The sequence below is a fragment of the Melanotaenia boesemani genome, chromosome 3, assembly GCF_017639745.1.
Source record: "Melanotaenia boesemani isolate fMelBoe1 chromosome 3, fMelBoe1.pri, whole genome shotgun sequence".
NCBI classification, from domain to species: Eukaryota; Metazoa; Chordata; class Actinopteri; order Atheriniformes; family Melanotaeniidae; genus Melanotaenia; species Melanotaenia boesemani.
In genome coordinates this window covers 34,100,139-34,118,059 of record NC_055684.1, presented here as the reverse complement: position 1 = coordinate 34,118,059, position 17,921 = coordinate 34,100,139, and the positions used below count along the sequence as shown (strand labels likewise).

Sequence of the window (17,921 nt, the reverse complement as noted above, 5' to 3'; positions counted from 1 at the left end):
AACTGTCATTTCATGGCCTGTAAATAAAGGAAGTCTTGAATCTTTTAATGAGTTATAATTTTCTTTTTTTATTATGTTTTTCATTTTTCTTGAAAGGTTCTCTTACTTACGTTAAGCACATGGAATTGCCTTTGTGTAGGAAATGTGCTATATAAATAACGTTTTGCTTTAGTGACTACCCTGCCACCCTTACCCTCCTCTGAGAGCTGGTTGTCTTTGGTTTCCTGCTCCATCTGCTGGCACCAGCCTTCCATTCGTCCCGTCTCGGCCTGCAGCAGCTTGAGGAACCAGTGGCCGTCTCTCCGACACAGTGTTCCTGCTCCTCCCATCTGTGGGACGCTGCTATTATTCACATTCCCGCTGTCAAGCCAAGGGTCTGGAGGCGGCAGAGACGAGGGGTCCAGTGCTGGGTCCAGACTTTCTGAGAAAGAGGAGGAGCTGCTTCGTGTGGTGGAGCGGTTGAGGATTTGCCTGGGTGGTGGAGGGGATGATGTGTCGCCTGTGGGGTCTCCGTTGTCTAAAGAGTCTTGTCCAGGAGGGGAGCTCATGGATTGGCTGGCACTGTTGACCATGACTTTCTTCTCAAAGGGTTTGGCATTAATGATATGGGAGATGACAGAGATGTCCTGTGTGTCTGAGTCTGTTTCTTGTTTTGAGGCCATACTACTGGAGCGACTGAGCCTGAAAGAAAATAAGGTGACACTCGCTGTTACACATGAACCTTTTCACGAAAGCAAAGATTTTTTTGCAGCACATTTTATGTGTGCAACATAAAATGAGCTGCACAAAGACACGAATCACTAAAGAATCAGATCTCTTTGCTGGAACAAAAAGGCACCATTCAGCTCCAACACCCAGTCATTTCTGCTGGTCAGTGCAGATATAAATAAACAGAATCAATAAGATATTAAATTCTTGATGGCAGTGCTTTCAGACCAGCATCCCATGAGCTTCCTGTCTTTACATAGCGATTGAAAGAATAGACTCCACACAATGCTGTCTGATTATCTCCATTTCCTGCGTAACTACTCAGTCAATCCTTATCAATAGCAGCTGAGTCAAACAAAAATAATATAATGAGCACTTAACCAAAAGTAGAAGCAGAACAGCAAAAGACTGAACAGAGACGCCTTAAACCTTATTTTGGTCGTTTGACACAACTGAGAGACAGCTGACTTGTCTGAAAAATGGAAAAATAAAGCGACTCTCGTTCCACTGCTTATGATATGAAAATACACTGCCTGGCCAACAGAAAAAGTCACTCAGTATTTTGTTGGACCATCTTCATCTTTTTTATGGCACACATTTACCATGGAATCATTTCAATAAACTTGTGTAATATAACAAGATTATTAACGTGTTTTTTTTGTTGGGTTATTTTGTTTAGATCTTGCAGTGATGATGGGAGAGTCAGGCTGCAGTGTAAAGTTCTCCCCAGCACTTCATAAAGTCCTTAATAGGGCTACGGTTTGGATTCTGTGGTGTCCAGTCTATGTGTAGACATGTTTATGCTGCCTGAAACACTTCCACAAATAAAGTTAGACGAATCTCGGTACTGGTAGCCATAAAACCTGGTCTTTCAGTATGGTACAGTACAGTACAACTTGGTACGGGTTTACCATATCCAATATCCAATACAATATCCAGGATGTACATTTCATTGCTGTAAACAGTTTGCAGCCTTCAAATATGGGATATGTGTTGGTACGTGGTTTATGCCTACAGGTAATATTATCACTGACCAACCAGCACTCTGGAGTGTCTTAATGTCACTGTATAGTATCGGCTTGGCTCCATAGAACCTCAGCTACGGTAGTACGAAAGAAAAGAAAAAGTATTGGACAGCATCGGTAACATGGTACCTCCTACAACTGCACTTCTCAGAGTAAATGAATAAAAAAGGTTGTTTAAAAAAGAAAAGAAGAGCTGAGCTGTATGGTGCCATGTAATAGAAAAGTGTCACATATTGCTGAGCCCAGATGTGACAAAGATAAGCAACCCCGGATCATTTTATTTACACCGTTGGTGACTTTTTTGACCTGGTCAGACAGTGTATTAGTTAAAAAAAAAAAAAAAAAAAAAAAAAGCAGCTGATCGGCACAAAACTTATAAATATATAAAAAAAAAGGATGAGGGCATCCTGAGAATTTAGTGACATTCATAACACTACAAGCACTGAACTACACTGCAACAAGGGTCTCAACAGTAAGCAGAGACATATTTAAAGTATCCCTCCAATGGAAAAATAACTCTAGTAACTGAAGTTTGGCTCCTTTTTGATTCGTTACCATAGATGGGCAACAGATAACAGTTTACAAACTCACCTGTTTTAACTATAAAGTTCATCTGTGCTTACCTTAAATCTAAAATAAGGACCTACAAGTTAAGTAACAGGCTGTTCTGGTCCAATGTACAACTAAGGTAAGGTATGTGGAAACTGCACGAGACTGATAATACCCAGAACTCTGATTTATATATTTTTTTTATCAGATTAGTAAATTCAGGATTTTTTTAAATAGCAGATTTCAATTCAGGAATTTGAGCCTATACAGCTAATATATATAAATAAAGATACACAAAAAATAAAAAAATAAATAAAATATTTGAACATATCTGGAAGGGAATCTTTAAATAGTAAATGCTCACAGGAATGTGCTTGATCGTCACAAAACACAATACAACACACAAGACACTCAGAATGATTTCACATCTACAGAGGTCCTGTCAAGGGAGAGAACAGTCAGGAGAGTGTGTGGCTATAATATAAATTCCTCACGTTGTTAAAAGGACAGGAAGAGGACTTACTGCCACCCGTCCTCCACCTGCACTCCAATTGACTGAAATCTGGCCAGTGGCGGGGTCTCTTCTCGTGGGACTTCCTGAATACAGTCAACCTTAAAAGGAATAAACAGTAATTTAAAAAAGAAAAAAAAAGCAGGATTACAAAATGTGACGAGTTGTTTTTTTTAATTTACTATTCCCTAATCCATGACTTTTAAGTTACATAAGCAGAGTTGTGCAGGGTGTTTAAAATTTGAAGTGATAAATGAGGAAAAGAAAAATCTGTTTTTGTCCAGGATCTGGTAAAAGGATAAAAAAAAACTCTGTTATTGCAGCAAATAGAGGACAGAAAGTTATGGCTGAGGGGTAAAATAACTGTATCTTTGACTTTAGAGCTGCAGTATACATCCAGCTCTAGACAGCCGGCGCTGATGACAGAGTAAGATTCAGAGTAATGAGACCTTTAGCTTGCAAGTCACATCTGAACTCAAGGTGACGTACTTCAGACAACAGTGTGATATTTGGTATGACATCTGCTGTGCTGGCTTGCTTTGTGTGTAGTAACAACACTGACTGAACTCTTCATGCTCTCAAGTGTGCAACAGAAGTGAAACAGTGCCTGGCCTACCTACCTGTATGCCAATGGAGGAAAGTTTCCGTCTGGGTACTGGGGCTACGAAGGGCTCCTCTGCTACAAGATTCCCTTTATTAGATCCCAATTTCAGAGATTCATTTTGGACTACTGAGTCACTCGTCTCAGTGGAAGCATTGGCTGTACTGGGTATGATCGGCTCTCTTGGGGTAGCGAAGGGAATGGGGATGATGTGCGGAGGGCGGGGAATACCCCGGGCCAGGCTGTTGGCACGGGTGCTGTCGAGGCTGTCAGACGAATTGCTGTGAGCGTGGCTTGACTGGCTGTTAACATCTGACCTCCTGTCCTGCTGGTCCAAGTAGTTGTCCTGCGCCGACTCTGTGCTGCTCTGTACCGTCACAGAGATGTAGGGCTTGGAGGTAGTGCGTGGTGGCACTGGAGGAGGAGCAGCCTTCTTACAGGTGGTTATACATGAAGAGACTGAAAACAAGCAAACAAACAAAGAAGCAAATCAGGATGCAAGAAGGATTACAAATGACAGAGTTCTAAAGCCAAGTGCTGTGAAAATTATTCAGGTAGTTTTTTTTTTTAATAGCTTCAACATGACCCGTGTGCTCATGAGTATCATTCTAAGAGCTGACTAACAAGTTTTCTCAGCACGCCCAGAGCAGAGCTGTACGTTATCACAAAGGAACCGTGTTGCATGACAGCTGGAATGCCAGCAGAACCAATGAAGCATCCCGTAGCGCAGAAAATCACATTACAAGCCTTCCCCTTATGCAGGTAACTCGCTTAAATCACACACACACACACACAAACACTTCACAAGACAGGTGATCAAATCAGCAAAGATTCACTCACCACCTGATTCTAATCAGCAAATATGGGCTGACAGTAGTAGAGGCACAATTATCAGCACAACTCACTAATGCCAGAACAAGAGCTGCCCATCAGATATGCACAGCAGCGACAATTTAGTGTCAGATAAAGCTATATAACATATAACAAGCTGTAAAAAAGATGCACAGCACAAAGACTTAATTACACAGCCCCTAAGACAATTCCCTTATCGCTGTTCAAGTATCAAGCATGATATCTAACTCCACTTTATATGATAAATATATATAAAAATAAAAGCTTCTTCTTGTTTGAGGGGATGATTACAAGTGACCGGTCTGCTGATCTGAAAGAATATAAAATAATGTTGGGCCAAAGGAGGTCTGAGAGATACTGTGGGTGAAGAATGTGGAGGCACTAAAAGACAAATAAAACTGTTTAAAATCAACACAAAAAAATGGGGAGCCAATGAAGTGAAGCCAAGAATTTGTGTGCCTGTTAAAAACCAAGCAGCAGCTTTTTGAACCAGCTGTAGCCGATGGAGGGAGGGAGGGAGGGCTGAGCTCAATGTAAAGTGCAATTGCAAATGTCTAAACCGGCTGATTTAAAAGCATGAATTAAAATCTCAAGGAGATGCCTAGAAAAAGTGGTTTCACTTTAGACTGGGGTCTGCAACCTTTACAATCCAAAGACAAATTTTCGTCTCAGCTCAATAAATAAAACGGCGCAAATGTTACGAGACCTTTCGAGAAAAGATGACTTATAACTCTTGATAAATATCTACTATAGGATTTTTTTTGTAATTTGTGAAGAACCACATTTTAATTTCAGATTTTAAAATAAAGAAAAACATAAAACTAATGCAAAAAGAGGATAGACAGACTTTCTTCTATGGAATGTGGATATTTGTGGAAAATTATGTTAAAAAAAGCCCATAGTTTCCAACTTAATGATAAGAAAAATGGATATAAAAAAATTACTGGTATTTTTCCTGTCATTACATTCTGGAAAATCAATGCAATTATTCCATTAATTGCTAAAAACCTACATTTGTTATTATATTTATATTTAAAAGCATTAGTTAGTACTTCAGCATTTTTAGCCATGTATTAGGAGCCATTGTGGAAGGTCCAGAGAGCCACTTGCAGCTCCGGAGCTGCAGGTTGCAGACACCTGATTTAGACCGCTGTCTTGACTGAAACAAGCTGGACTTTTACCAGAGCCGATTTGTGTGTCAAGTTTGACGTTACTCTCTAAACACACCTCCAGGTTTATTGCTGCATGTTATAAATAACCAAAAACAGGAGCCTTAGATTTAACCAGCCAAACCACCAAAATTTGATGGATAGAAATGACTTGGCAATATTTCACCTTCAGTGATTTTTGTCTTTCTCTGGCAAAACATCAATGGATCTATTGTTTAACTTAAAAAAATAACAAACAAACAAAAAAAAAACAAACAAACAAAAAAAAACAAAGTAAATTCAGTGGTCTTGAAAGACTGTTTATGTTAACTTGCCATGTTCTTAACTTGCTGTTACTCAATGATAGAAGCAGCTGGTAGCTTCTCTATTCAACACATTGGGTTTGTTTGACAACTCTCATTGGTTGGATTAATTCAATGGTAACTCCAGCAAGCTCAGTGCAGATCAGATAAAGAGGTTTGGAGATTCACAGGGAGTCAGGAATGTCGCTCTTGGGCAGATTCTTTATATAGATGTGTAGCTACATTACCAAGGTCCCAAAGATCCTAGTTACACTTTTTATATGAGAAATCAGAGTCTAAAATCCAAGAAAAGTACCTACTTCAAAATTAGTGCTTCATTGAGGTTTTAATTTAAAAACAACCACAACTTTAAGAGGAGAAGGTGAGGTAGTTTGAGGAGACTTTAGTCACTGTTAATCATGGTGGTGGTAAAATCATGCTGTGGGGGGTGAAGTGAAGGTGGCCACTTGCACTAAAGCCCCACTTCTACCAAGAGAGCCAACTCAGTATGAGACAGGACAGTATGGATTTTTTTATACGTAGGTAGAAACTAGGAGGGGTACTAGAATATCTGATCCAGTCTTTTCCACTGTTGAGACCCTTCCGTTCTTACCAATCCCACCCTAAAGGGTGAAGCTCGACAGACACACTGCAATCCACCAATCATTCAAAAGAAGGATCATTCCCCGTGCATCTCTGCAAAAAGAAAAAAGAATACACTGTGGAGTTTTTTAAAGAACACAAACTGCTGAATGTCCACCATTCTTTTTTCTTTTATTTAATCTGTGTTGCATCTTCTTCATTAAAATTCAAGAAAGGTGTTGCTATGACGTCACACTATTCTGCAGCTGACGCTGAGATCAGGGTTTACCGTACCAAAGTGCACCAAACTGTCCTGTCCCGAACTGGACTCCTTGGTGGAAATGAGGCAGGTGGATGGTGTACTGAAGGAGGATGGAAATCTGAATGATTCTTTCACATTGCCATGAACCATAAGCAACAATCCAAAACTGGACATAGATAGATGCCCCACCATGAAAATAACCCCAAACATATATTGAAGTTTAAAGCACAAATAGAAAATAACATTAAGCTTTTGAGATGGACTTCTAGAGATCGTGACCTCAACTTTGTGAACCCCCCTCCCCCCTCACAACATCTATGAGTCAGTGCTAGGAAATCAAAGAAATTTGTGTGAGCCAAGAGCTGTCAAATGTCTAATATTCTCGTTAGATATTGGACAGATATTTGGTGCTTACCAAAAGCATTTAGTCAAAGCACAACTTGATGTGGGATACCAAACCAAATATCAAGTTTATTTATTAATTTTATAATTTGTTTTCAACACACAATTGAGTTTTTCATTTGTTAAAGATAAATGTTATACAACCATTCTTCCATGGAAAAAGAACAGTTTATAGAAATAATAAAGTCACTAAGGTTTGTCAGCATTGGCCTGTTCGGTGCATAGTCTCATGATGACATGGTAACATATCATATACAGAAAGGATCACCAGCTCCGGTCCTCAAGGGGCCGATATACTGCAGGTATTGGATGTTTCCCTACTGCAACACTTGATAAAAATAGAATAGATCTCCAACAGCTTGATGTCAAGTTCTGCAGACGTCTGTTAATGACCCATTCATTTGAATCGGGTGGGTTGCTGCAGGGACACATCCAATACCTGCAGGATACTGGCCTTCGAGGACCGATGCTGGTGATCCCTGATAGACAGGGTTAGTATTTTAAGGTTGAGCTCTTTACAGTTGGACCTTTTATGCCGGCTTACATGAAATCCACACAGCATGCCATGGATCCATCACGCAACATGAAAAGCAGATTTTATCACCCAAACTGACATTGTTTAATATCCGCACGCACCACACTGTCCACTGCCTCTTCAGCCACATTACTTCACAGCCAGTACTTCTACCTCTCATTTCCTTTCTTCTGAGTCAGCTAGCAACTGTCTATAATTAGACCATGATGGCGTCTTCCTTACAGTCTAATATTGGTAAAAACCCCAAAAGTTCAATTACTATGTTAACTGTGCATCAGAGTACATTAGCCTTATGGGCCACACATTATAATGTACACAGTACAGGTGGATTACAGTTTGGTGTATTTGAGTCATGAATCACATACTCTACAAGCTTCATTGACCTAAAAAAACCAAAAAACTTTAAAAAAAAAAAAAAGTGAATTCCCATTTAGATCATGTAAAAATCCCCTCATACTAATTACACCTTAAAGGCAAAATGCAACACAAAACCCTTTAAACAGGGAGTTTCACCATATCCTCATGAACATTGTGGGTGCTACATAATCTCTGATTAAAATACAAAAAAAAAAACTGGCTCAGTCTTTGGGTAGAAAAAGCTTGGCTTGAGAAACCTGTAGACAAACTGCATAATAAGGATTTCCTGAGAAGTCAAGGCAGATACTGAACTCCACAGGTCTGAATTTCACATAAGACAAAACTGTATTAATTTTTTTTTCTGCTGCAGTAACTGTTAATGTCCCACGTTGCTTTTCTGAATGCTGTGATGAAAAATCTCATAATCATCAAGGATTTGTGAAAAAGTCTTGAAGCAAACATGTGAGCTGCTGTGAAAACGCTCAAACAAAAGGGTTGTTGTTCATTGTAAATCCTTTTCTCAGCATCCAGCCTTATTACTCAACATAAAACTCATGTGACCCAACGCATGTCTTTTCTGCTGCATTTAATTCTCAAACAGTGACTAACACTTTTTACTTTGACAAACTAACAAAAGTTACCCCATGGAAAGGTGGATTTTTTTTTTTGTGATAAAATATGCCTTTACAAGTCAACAAAAACTAACACAAGTTGAGAAGACTTGGTAGGTTATGCTAAATGATTGAGATAAAGAAAATGATGCATATGATAAATGGTGCACACATATACAGCCCTTAGGACGGAATTTTTTAAATTCAGTTTCTGAGTAAGGTTGTGTCAAATCCAGCTATATTTCCCTATACACCTGTTTTTGTACTAAAACTGATGTCTGAAGTGGTCTGTATTAGATTTAGGCATCCCACAATGTCTCTCAGTGACACACTAATGCAGAAAACATATAATACCTGGCAACCGTAATAAATGCCAGCCCTGGCTTCGGCTGTGACACACTGCTCCAATCCACTCAGGGTCACATTCCAGCAAAGCCAGAACATTGAGATCATTTAGAAACGCCACAGATGACACCCACACCACTCCTACACTGGCCCATCTCCAGACCTCTGCCCCATCTTCATTCCTAAACATGAGGACTAGCCAATAGTACAACAGCACTTTAAATCAAAGAGAAGGCATGGCAGCAGCTTTACATAGGCTTTTCCCAAGGAACATATGAAGCACTGAAGGTTTAACACATCATCAGTGACTCGGTCAGCTAGTCAGAAAGCAGTGGTTGATTCATGCAAAAGTAATCCCTTAACTCATGTCTTGTGGTCTAGTGATGTGGGTTTGTGAAGTTCTCTTCAGAGACAGTGGCGTTCCTGGACTTTCCCAGAGGTTTTTATTTGGTGTTTGGGTGGCAATGTTTGAGCCGCAAATGTAGTGATTAATTCAAAATGCAGGCTCCACCCTCGTCTGGGATACGACGCCTTCCTGCAGGGTTTAAGGGAGGTTTGCACATTTTCATTGTGCTTTAAAATACAACCAAAATGCAATGAAGCAAACTTTATTTCTTTCTTTACTGCTTTGCTCTGCAGCTGCCCATAGTTTATTAGTTGTCCATCATGACTTCTCCTTTACTTCACTCTAGTTTGCTGGAAAAAAAACAAGGAACAAAAGCTGTGTTTGCAAATAGCGACTGGAAATAGTAGATTAGTAGACCTTTAAGTCTAATGCCAAAGAATCTGCTTTATCTAGATAAAAATAAGCCACAAAGTCATAACTGACATCATACTCTGAGATTAAAGGGAGGATAAAACACTAAAGCCGGTCACAAACAATCTGAGCTCACAAAGAAAACTATATGTCTGCTGGTGGGCAACAGGAGAAAAGGATTTAGCTTCAGTTTGGAAAAAGTGTGTAACATTGACTTTTCTAGCAACAACAAAAATGTTTACTATTATTTAGTTGTTCAGACTTGGTATTACCATCCTTCCTGGGTAATCTGATCAAAAGTGGACAGCGCTGCGTACAGGACAGGTTTGATCTGAAAGTGTCCTCAATCACTCAGACCACATTCAGAAGTGGTGTGGGACACTTTTATCCACATTCTTATTGTAATCTGAACTCAGTCCATCCTGGAGATGCATTCTGGGACCATCTACTGCTCTGATGTGTGTAGAGGTATCATTAGGGTGTTCTCAGTCTCCAGGTTTATTGTTACATTAAAACTCACAGAATGTGTCATTCACAAGATCTGCACTTATTTAAAGTTTGCTTCTGCAGAGCAAAGCAGCTGGAAACCGCTCCAAAGCAGTGCTGAGAGCAAAGCTGTTGTCAATCGGTTGGTAAGATGTTGGAGTTGCAGGGGTTCAAACTTCAGTGTGTATTTCTGTCATAAGTCTCATAGAAAACTTACAGAAAATAATTCTGCAACTCAGGCAAACTTGAAATGTGTAAATGTCTGAATAATGACAGCTGACAGGAGAATGTGTGTAACACGGACTATGTGTTTATTGGCTTACAGACTGAGTAACTGAGATCCAATCAAAAGTTGCCTCTCAGGGTGCATGTGAGGAACTGTGCACATGCATAATCAGTGCCGTCCACCCGTGATCAGATCACTCAGGATGCATGCAAGCATCAAATGTGAACAGGAACTCTGCAGGCATCACAATGTCAGCCGGTTGCTGAGCTGGTTGCAGTATGTTGCATTTCCTTTTATTCTGAAGGCAATCAGTGCAGTGGGTCATCAGCTCTATATTTAATTTTCTATAACACTGATGAATAAACAAAATATTTTGTGTAGTTTATGGTTTTATTTCTAGTAGTAAAGTCAGAACCAAAACCTTTGGTGAGGCCTTGTTCCATTACGGCCCTTGACTGTAGAACATCCTGCCAGACAACCACCGGACTGCAGAAACTGTTAATGTTTGTAAAAAGAGGCCTAAGACCTACCTTTTTAGCTTAGCTTATAGCTAAACTTTAATTTTGTTTTGGTCTATTTTATCTTTTTTATTTAATCATTTAATTTCTTATTTTTTTTATTCTAAACTTTTCTATATATTTTAAATACCACATATTTATGTAGCTTTCTGTTTTTATTGTATTGTTTAACCCACCATGTTTTAGTACATTGTTTTCATGAACTCCTTAATTTATATGTAATACCTGTTGCTTTTAATTGGTTTTATTGATTAACATATTTAACTCCAGTGTTAACTCCAGCCTTCATGCTGGGGGCAATGCCTGCTTGGTCTGCAGGGTTGCTGCTGCACAGATTGCACTTGTCTGGGTGGCTCGGGGGGTCCTGCAGTGCAGCCCGATGGCTGCGGTGTGGACCCCGGTCAGCCATGATCTAGATGGTTTATAGTGGGGGTAGCCTCTGGGGTCAAGAGTGGGCTGGCTCCCGGTGTGAACAGATCCCCAAGATCGTTTCATCACAGCAGCGTCAAGCCAGACGTTTATTTGTTTACTAATATATTGTTAAAGAGACAGAGGCTAGAAGTTAGAGTGCAAATAGGATGGAGGTGTGGGTGGTTGCGGTGGTGGCGGAGTGGGTGCATGCATGTTGTGTGTGCGTGTGTGTGTGGATTTGGCTGCTGTGTAGACTCAGACATGGATTAACAGTGACATGCACAGATCAGCTGTATGAGAGATCAGACCGGTTTAACACAACGTTTGGAGTTTAACCACACGACCCATTGTTCCTCCAGAATAATTGGCCGAACTTAAAGGTCCCATATTATACACTTTATTCCCAATCTGAGACCATTCATTAATATCTAAATGAAATATTTCCGCCATGGTATGGACAAATCGACCCTCAGTTTGAGTGCAGCGGCTTCTCTTCACCTCCCTCTTTTTAGCAGCTTCAGAAATGTGCCGTTTATGGTGGGCGGAACCCTGGTGGAGCAGCTCAGCTGTTGGCTCCGCCCATCGCATCGCCCGTCATGAGGTGATTGACAGGTTAGGCCTTAGCGGTTACTAGACGCTGATTACAGCGTAGTGAAGGATAAACAAACGCCGGAACACCGGAACCCATTCCTGAAGAAGTTCGAGCAAGAAGACTAACAGTACTGCTCTTACCTCTCCAGCTGTGTCACGGACAGTTGGTATTGAACCTGGCTTCAGCTTCAAACGGTTGGCGAAGCCTGCTTTCCATGCCCCCATGTTGTGGAAACAGTCCTCTTTGAAATGCTGGCCACAGACATGCAAAACCTTTGGAAGTTTTCCGGGTACATTTCCTCCAAAAATAAAATTAATCCACTCAGTCCTCGTGGGTTCAGTGGATGGAAGTAAAAAAACGTTTTCGTGTTCATTTATGCAGCCACAAACAGAACAGTGCTTCTGTCGCTTAGCCATGTCCGCTAACGAGGGTTGCCGAAGAGGGAAAAACACTGGGCGCTAGGTGATTTTTAGAGGGCGGGCTTTGAGAGCCGGTAGACGGGTCCATCGCTCTGTGGGGAGTGGTTATTGTCCCTTATGACGTCATAACGTACACGCTTTCAAACAAGCTCATTTCAGCGCTTACTTCCCTAGAGGTGGAGCAGGGGGGAGAGAGAGCGCCTGAAAGAGTTTCACACTTACGGGTCTCCTACACATGCGGGGGGACCAGTATGACTGTTCCAAAACCATTAAAAAGTGAATTTTGCATAATATGGGACCTTTAAGAACCAAAAGTCCTGAATCAGAATCCAGTTTGTGATGAATGTCTGCTACAAGCCCCCCCAAAATGCAAACAAAGCTGAGTTGTACCACAGACAAATAGTGTAAGTGGCATATTACTGTATTTGCTTACTTTACAGAACTCAGCCACACAAACACAGCTAAGTAAGCGGAAAACTCATCCTTGAATGGCAGTAGTTACAGAAATAGTGCCAATGCCAGCAGAAGCTTTTCTAAACTCATCAGTACCACAAAAAGACCAATAAACTGGAGAATAAACCAAATATGATTACTTTTTAATAGGGTAAATCTGTGTAAAAGTGCAGCTCAGTAAAAATAACCACAGTTGCCTTTAGAGGGAGATTTAACTGCAAAAACAAACAGAGGCTTTGTGCCAAAATATTTAAGTGGAATCTGGAGTGGGCACCGAGAAACTGCTGTTTTCATGCCATCTGGACAGTGGTTCTGTTGTCCGCTGTGATTGCTGGTTCATGGGCCCAACTTTGAAGCCAAGAAAACAATTAGCAGGAAGATGCTCCAGGAGCTGAAAACGATCTCAAACAGCCTGAACTTCACATCTGCACTCCAACCAAGCTTTTACCAGTACAAGAATCACATTTAATGCAGTGCTGGTGCATTAGGCATACACTGCACACAACATGATTATTTGCTAATATTGAGAATGCCAGAACCCGCACAGTAGCTTCCTTATCTTGAAAAGCATTTAACTGTTTCATGTGGGAAAATGGGCCACTGACTGCAGATCCAGTATGTACTTCCCATTCAAATCATTTTGTTGAAGGAAAAACCTGGAACAGATTAAACTAAAGGTGGTCAAACAACGTTGGTATCTGTGTGAAAGAGAAGCTGTTGAGTCCTGCTTAAGCTGTTGGAACAGTAACAATAAATAAATATAAGCTTATTGGCTCAAGTGTTAACTGATGAGCATTTGGAGCTGGACGAGGTACAGAAACAATAAATAGACAAGTGGATTGTGATGCTCCATTTAACAGTGAAGTCTGGCTCGCCCAGTTGTCTGCCCATCTGTGCCGTGTAATCCAGTAACTGCCACTAGAAACAAACACCCTTTCCTGTAACTATCACTACTTTTTTTTTTCTTTGTTCCCATGATCATTACTCCAATCAATAATCTAATGAGCTGTGTTCATCAACAGCACTGTTGTCTTGGTGTTAAATAGGATTTAATCCATGCTACAAGCCACCATGCGGGACAAAAGTGGGAAAACAAAACAAAACAAAAATAAATAAAGTAATAAAAAACCCTGTGTAAAGGCTAATTTTCCCATTTCAGCAGCCAAAACAAAAAGAACCAACCTTATTGAAGGCATGTGAATTAATTTTACAAATCGAAAGTTATAACCTAGCATTTAAACATAAGAGGAAACTTCTGTGATGCCAGCTGCAAAGTTCTCAGCAACGAACACATGGACGCATCCCTGACGCGCGCTAAACGCAGCGTGCACAGCATTTGCGTGGAAGCAAGTCTCGGTGTTGGATGGTTTTACCGCGTCCAGTCAGACGACTTCAACGTAGTAACGGAAAGTAATCTGAAAAGAATTGTCCTAAAACAACGGTGTATACGGTTAAATGGGTTACTTACCCTGTTCGGAGGCGCAGATATATGCGCAGTACCGCGGTATCTCCTGTACACACGGAAAACGGTTTTGGAGCTGAGGACAGCTGGTCGTGGAGACGTCTTTGACCTGGACAGCCACGCCGGTGGTGCTGAAAAACCGGCTTTCGTTTGGTAGCTCTGCGTTTAGAGAGTCTCTGAACTCAACGGAGGCGTGGTAACAGAGTCAGTGATGCCTTCAGGATGCCTCGGACAATTTGACTCCAAGGTTGGACTTTATATGTAGAGATTTTGGGATGCGTTAATAATATAGATATAGAGCCTACAGCACAGGAACGGGGTAGTGGTTTTGATTTTGAAGCATAATTTATTAATTAATTTCTTCTTCTTCTTCATATTATTTGTATTATTATTATTATTATTATTATTATTATTATTATATTGCCCATTGAAGTTCTGCACTAACGCTTCTAGCTTCTGTGCGGATGTGATATCTCTCTTTTCAGTGTTTTACGAACGCTTAGTGACTTACTTTTCAGTCCAATTTATTATAAAGCTTTTCATGCCAAAATCACCATGCAGTGCTTAACATGATAAAAACTATTTATGCATATTAAAATGTTACATTCATTTAGCAGACACTTTTTACCAAAATAAAACAAGACTTCACACAACACAGCAGCTAAACATATCAGTTTATAAATGCATAACTTATTGTAGTCTCTCTTTCACACAGTCACACAAAACATGCACACGCAAAACAAAGGCCCCATATATAAGTAGATATGGTACAGTATAAGTATATATAAATGTTTTAGTCAGTTGTTGATTATATATATATATATATATATATATATATATATATATATATATATAATCAGATTTCTGATTATATATATATATATATATAATCAACAACTGACTAAAACATTTATAAAATAAGTACGTAAATAACCAGCCATGCTACAAACTGAAAATTTCCACATTAAAAGCTTAGCTTGAAGGTAGCATATGCTCTGCATTTCAAAGGCTAGAGAAGAGCGTCACAAAGTGGATGCTGTGTGGTATATATAATCCATGCTATAACCCAGTATTAAGTGAGCAGTCAGGAAACAGAAAACGTCTTTGTGTAATGGTTTGTTGTTAAACATATTCAGGATCCCTCTCTTTATGCAAATTTACCAATAAATTATTAAACAAATTTGAATGATGTGTCTTGCAGTCTCTATGCTCCAAATTAATCTCAAATTAGTGACCAAAGTAACACATCTATATCCTTTCAAAGTACCAGAGTAATTTTTGTAACCCTTTCCACCTATTTTCTCTATTCTGTAGACCATAGAGTGGTCATTTTATTGAATCTTTTTACGGGGAGAGGAACTGGTTTCAAGTTGTTACCTGTGTGTGGGGGTATGATGCGTGGTCTGTCTGTCCCAAAGCGTTGAAGAAAAATTGCAAGTTGTTTGTCCTTTGGAGCTTTGTCCAAGCCAGTGGCTTTCAGGTAAGAGGCAAACTGCTCTTTCCATGTCTTCCATTGTGTAGAAAGGATGTCTAGTATGGGCAAAAAAGGCTGCATTTGAGCTCAATGTAATGCCGTGGGTAAGTTGGAGGACAAGTGTCCCACCACTGAAAAGTTATGAAGGGCATTCAAAGGGATGTTGGGGAAAATACACAACAAAGTGAGAACTGAGCCCATGAGATTGATTGTGTCAAACTAGAAAAGGGTTGATATATATGTTCAAATCAGATATGTAGTTTAAATGTGTATTCATCACTGTGAAACAATCTCACAGTATATTATAGTAACTCTTCTATCTTCCACTTATAACTGATTTCTGATAAACAAAAAAGCCTCACCAGTGTTGGCGTTGTATGTGCGAACGGTAGAATCAGGAGGCGGAGAGCAGCCTGAGTCGATGGATGCTGTGTCGTCGTCTTGGGAGCAACCGGCCTGAATGGCTCTCAGGTAGCTATGGCTGCGGGACCGGAAGCAGGTTGGCATGGGCAGATCTGGAGGCTCTGAATTATCCTGAGAATGGGAACGGGAATCTCTGTAGGTAGACTCTGAACTGCGGTCTTCATAGTGGTGACTCCTTTCCAGGTCTCGCAACTAGAGAAGAAGGTATGAAGATGTTGCTGTTGTAGCTAGATCTCAAGCTAACCAGTGACACCGCTGCCAAGCTAAGAGTATTTGTAAAGTCAGCCTCCAATCATGAGGCACCGTTCATGGGGTGCGTTGACATGGTACTAATAAGTTAAAGTTTAAATGTGTGAAAATTTAGGCAACAATGCTGCAGAGTACAAAGCTATGCTACCCAAAATAACCTCTGCTGCTTTCTTGAACCCCTCTTTTCTACACTGCAACACTCATACAGTATTAAGTTGATCATCTAAGAGTCTCCATTTGGAGGTTATGAACCAGCCTAGATGGTATCTGACAGAAATTAGGCTGAGTAATGGCATTTTGATGACTCGCTTACTGTTAATGTAATAAAATGTAAAAGAGAGCTGGAAATGGAGAGAATGGGACGGTTATTCCTTCTTACTTTTATACAGTCATGCAAAAGATTTGGGGGTACAGGAGCTAACTTTCCCTCTTTCCTCTTAAAATAAATTCAGTTTTGGAAAAAATGAAAAATGATTCAGCTTGACTAACACACTTTTGGTTTAGTGTGCTGCTATGAATGCATGTTAAACAGATAAATTCATTTACAATGCAAATTTGTTGTAGTGCAGCAACCTGTCACAGATTGGGCTCGAGTCATGTGATAACTGCCTCATTTCTAAGAGGAAGATCAGAACCACTTCATACAGCTGATCTTCATCTCAGTGACCTTGTCATTGGGGGGCTAATTGCTCCTCTTTAAGTAGATAAATTAGACTTTAAACGATCAGTGTCACTCATTTGTCTTTTTTGGGCAAAACATTAATGTGAGAGCTAGAAATGGTGGCCCTTTGTTCACTGGAAGCTCATTATATTAAAGTCATTTGAGCTGTATCTGTGAAAATGTAAATTATAGAGTGCAGCTGAATGCAGACAAAGGGGTCTTTGACTGGTGATTTGAAAGAAAAAAGGTTTCACGGGGCTGAGTGATGTGATTTATGAGCAAATGCAAATGTACTTATAAGTCAGAAATAGTATATCATATACATTTTATAAATATATAATCTGAGCTATTGAGTCTAAAAGAGACACAAACAACTGATATGACTTTTTTAATTTTCCTTTCATTGTCCTCCAAGTAATCACTGACCTGACCCATGCGTCTTCCCAAGGTGCTGCATGCTTGGCTGAAGTCATCTTCATCCCATGGGGCCAAAGGCCCCGTTTCTCCGATACAATCCAGATTATCCAGGCTGCGATTATTAGACAGCTCTCTGAGAGATGGAAGACAGCTGGAAAGGGTAGTAAGATAAGAGTAAAAACAAGATTAAGAAGCTAAATATCTGCCATCTATGAAGAAAAACCGATGAATTCAAAAGCTGATGAATTCTTACATCATGACCAAGAAGCAGGAGGAAAACAGATCGGTGGAGAAAATGAGTGATCAGCAAAATCAGCAATTGAAAGAGAGACGTCTACAATTCAGGACATCCCTTTCATTTCCTCTTCCACTGATGTGTGATAATGAGTCCAAATACACTCTAAATTTAAATTTCTTCTAATTCTTGCATCAGTCACTACAGCATCTGAGCATGCACAGCCAGTGACATCAGACGAGGCATGTAGACACATTCAGTGCCGTCACGGTGCCAAAAAACAAAGAACATGTTCAGGTTAAACAAAGAAATCAATCTTACCATGTTTTACACAGTCTTTGTTGGCAC

At 40.1% G+C, this 17,921-nt stretch overlaps 1 protein-coding gene across 7 annotated transcripts in view; it reads right to left on the bottom strand.

The window, feature by feature from the left end:
* Positions 1-17,921, bottom strand: part of dlgap4b (discs, large (Drosophila) homolog-associated protein 4b) — a 123,280-nt gene that overhangs the window by 5,052 nt on the left and 100,307 nt on the right. For all 7 annotated transcript variants that reach the window (XM_041979748.1, XM_041979750.1, XM_041979751.1 and 4 more), the window contains 5 exons: positions 17,348-17,489; positions 15,951-16,203; positions 3,414-3,853; positions 2,806-2,894; positions 194-681 (listed from right to left, as the gene is read on the bottom strand). In XM_041979748.1, coding sequence (XP_041835682.1) covers positions 194-681; positions 2,806-2,894; positions 3,414-3,853; positions 15,951-16,203; positions 17,348-17,489 — 1,412 coding nt within the window. The remainder of the gene's footprint in view (positions 1-193; positions 682-2,805; positions 2,895-3,413; positions 3,854-15,950; positions 16,204-17,347; positions 17,490-17,921) is intronic.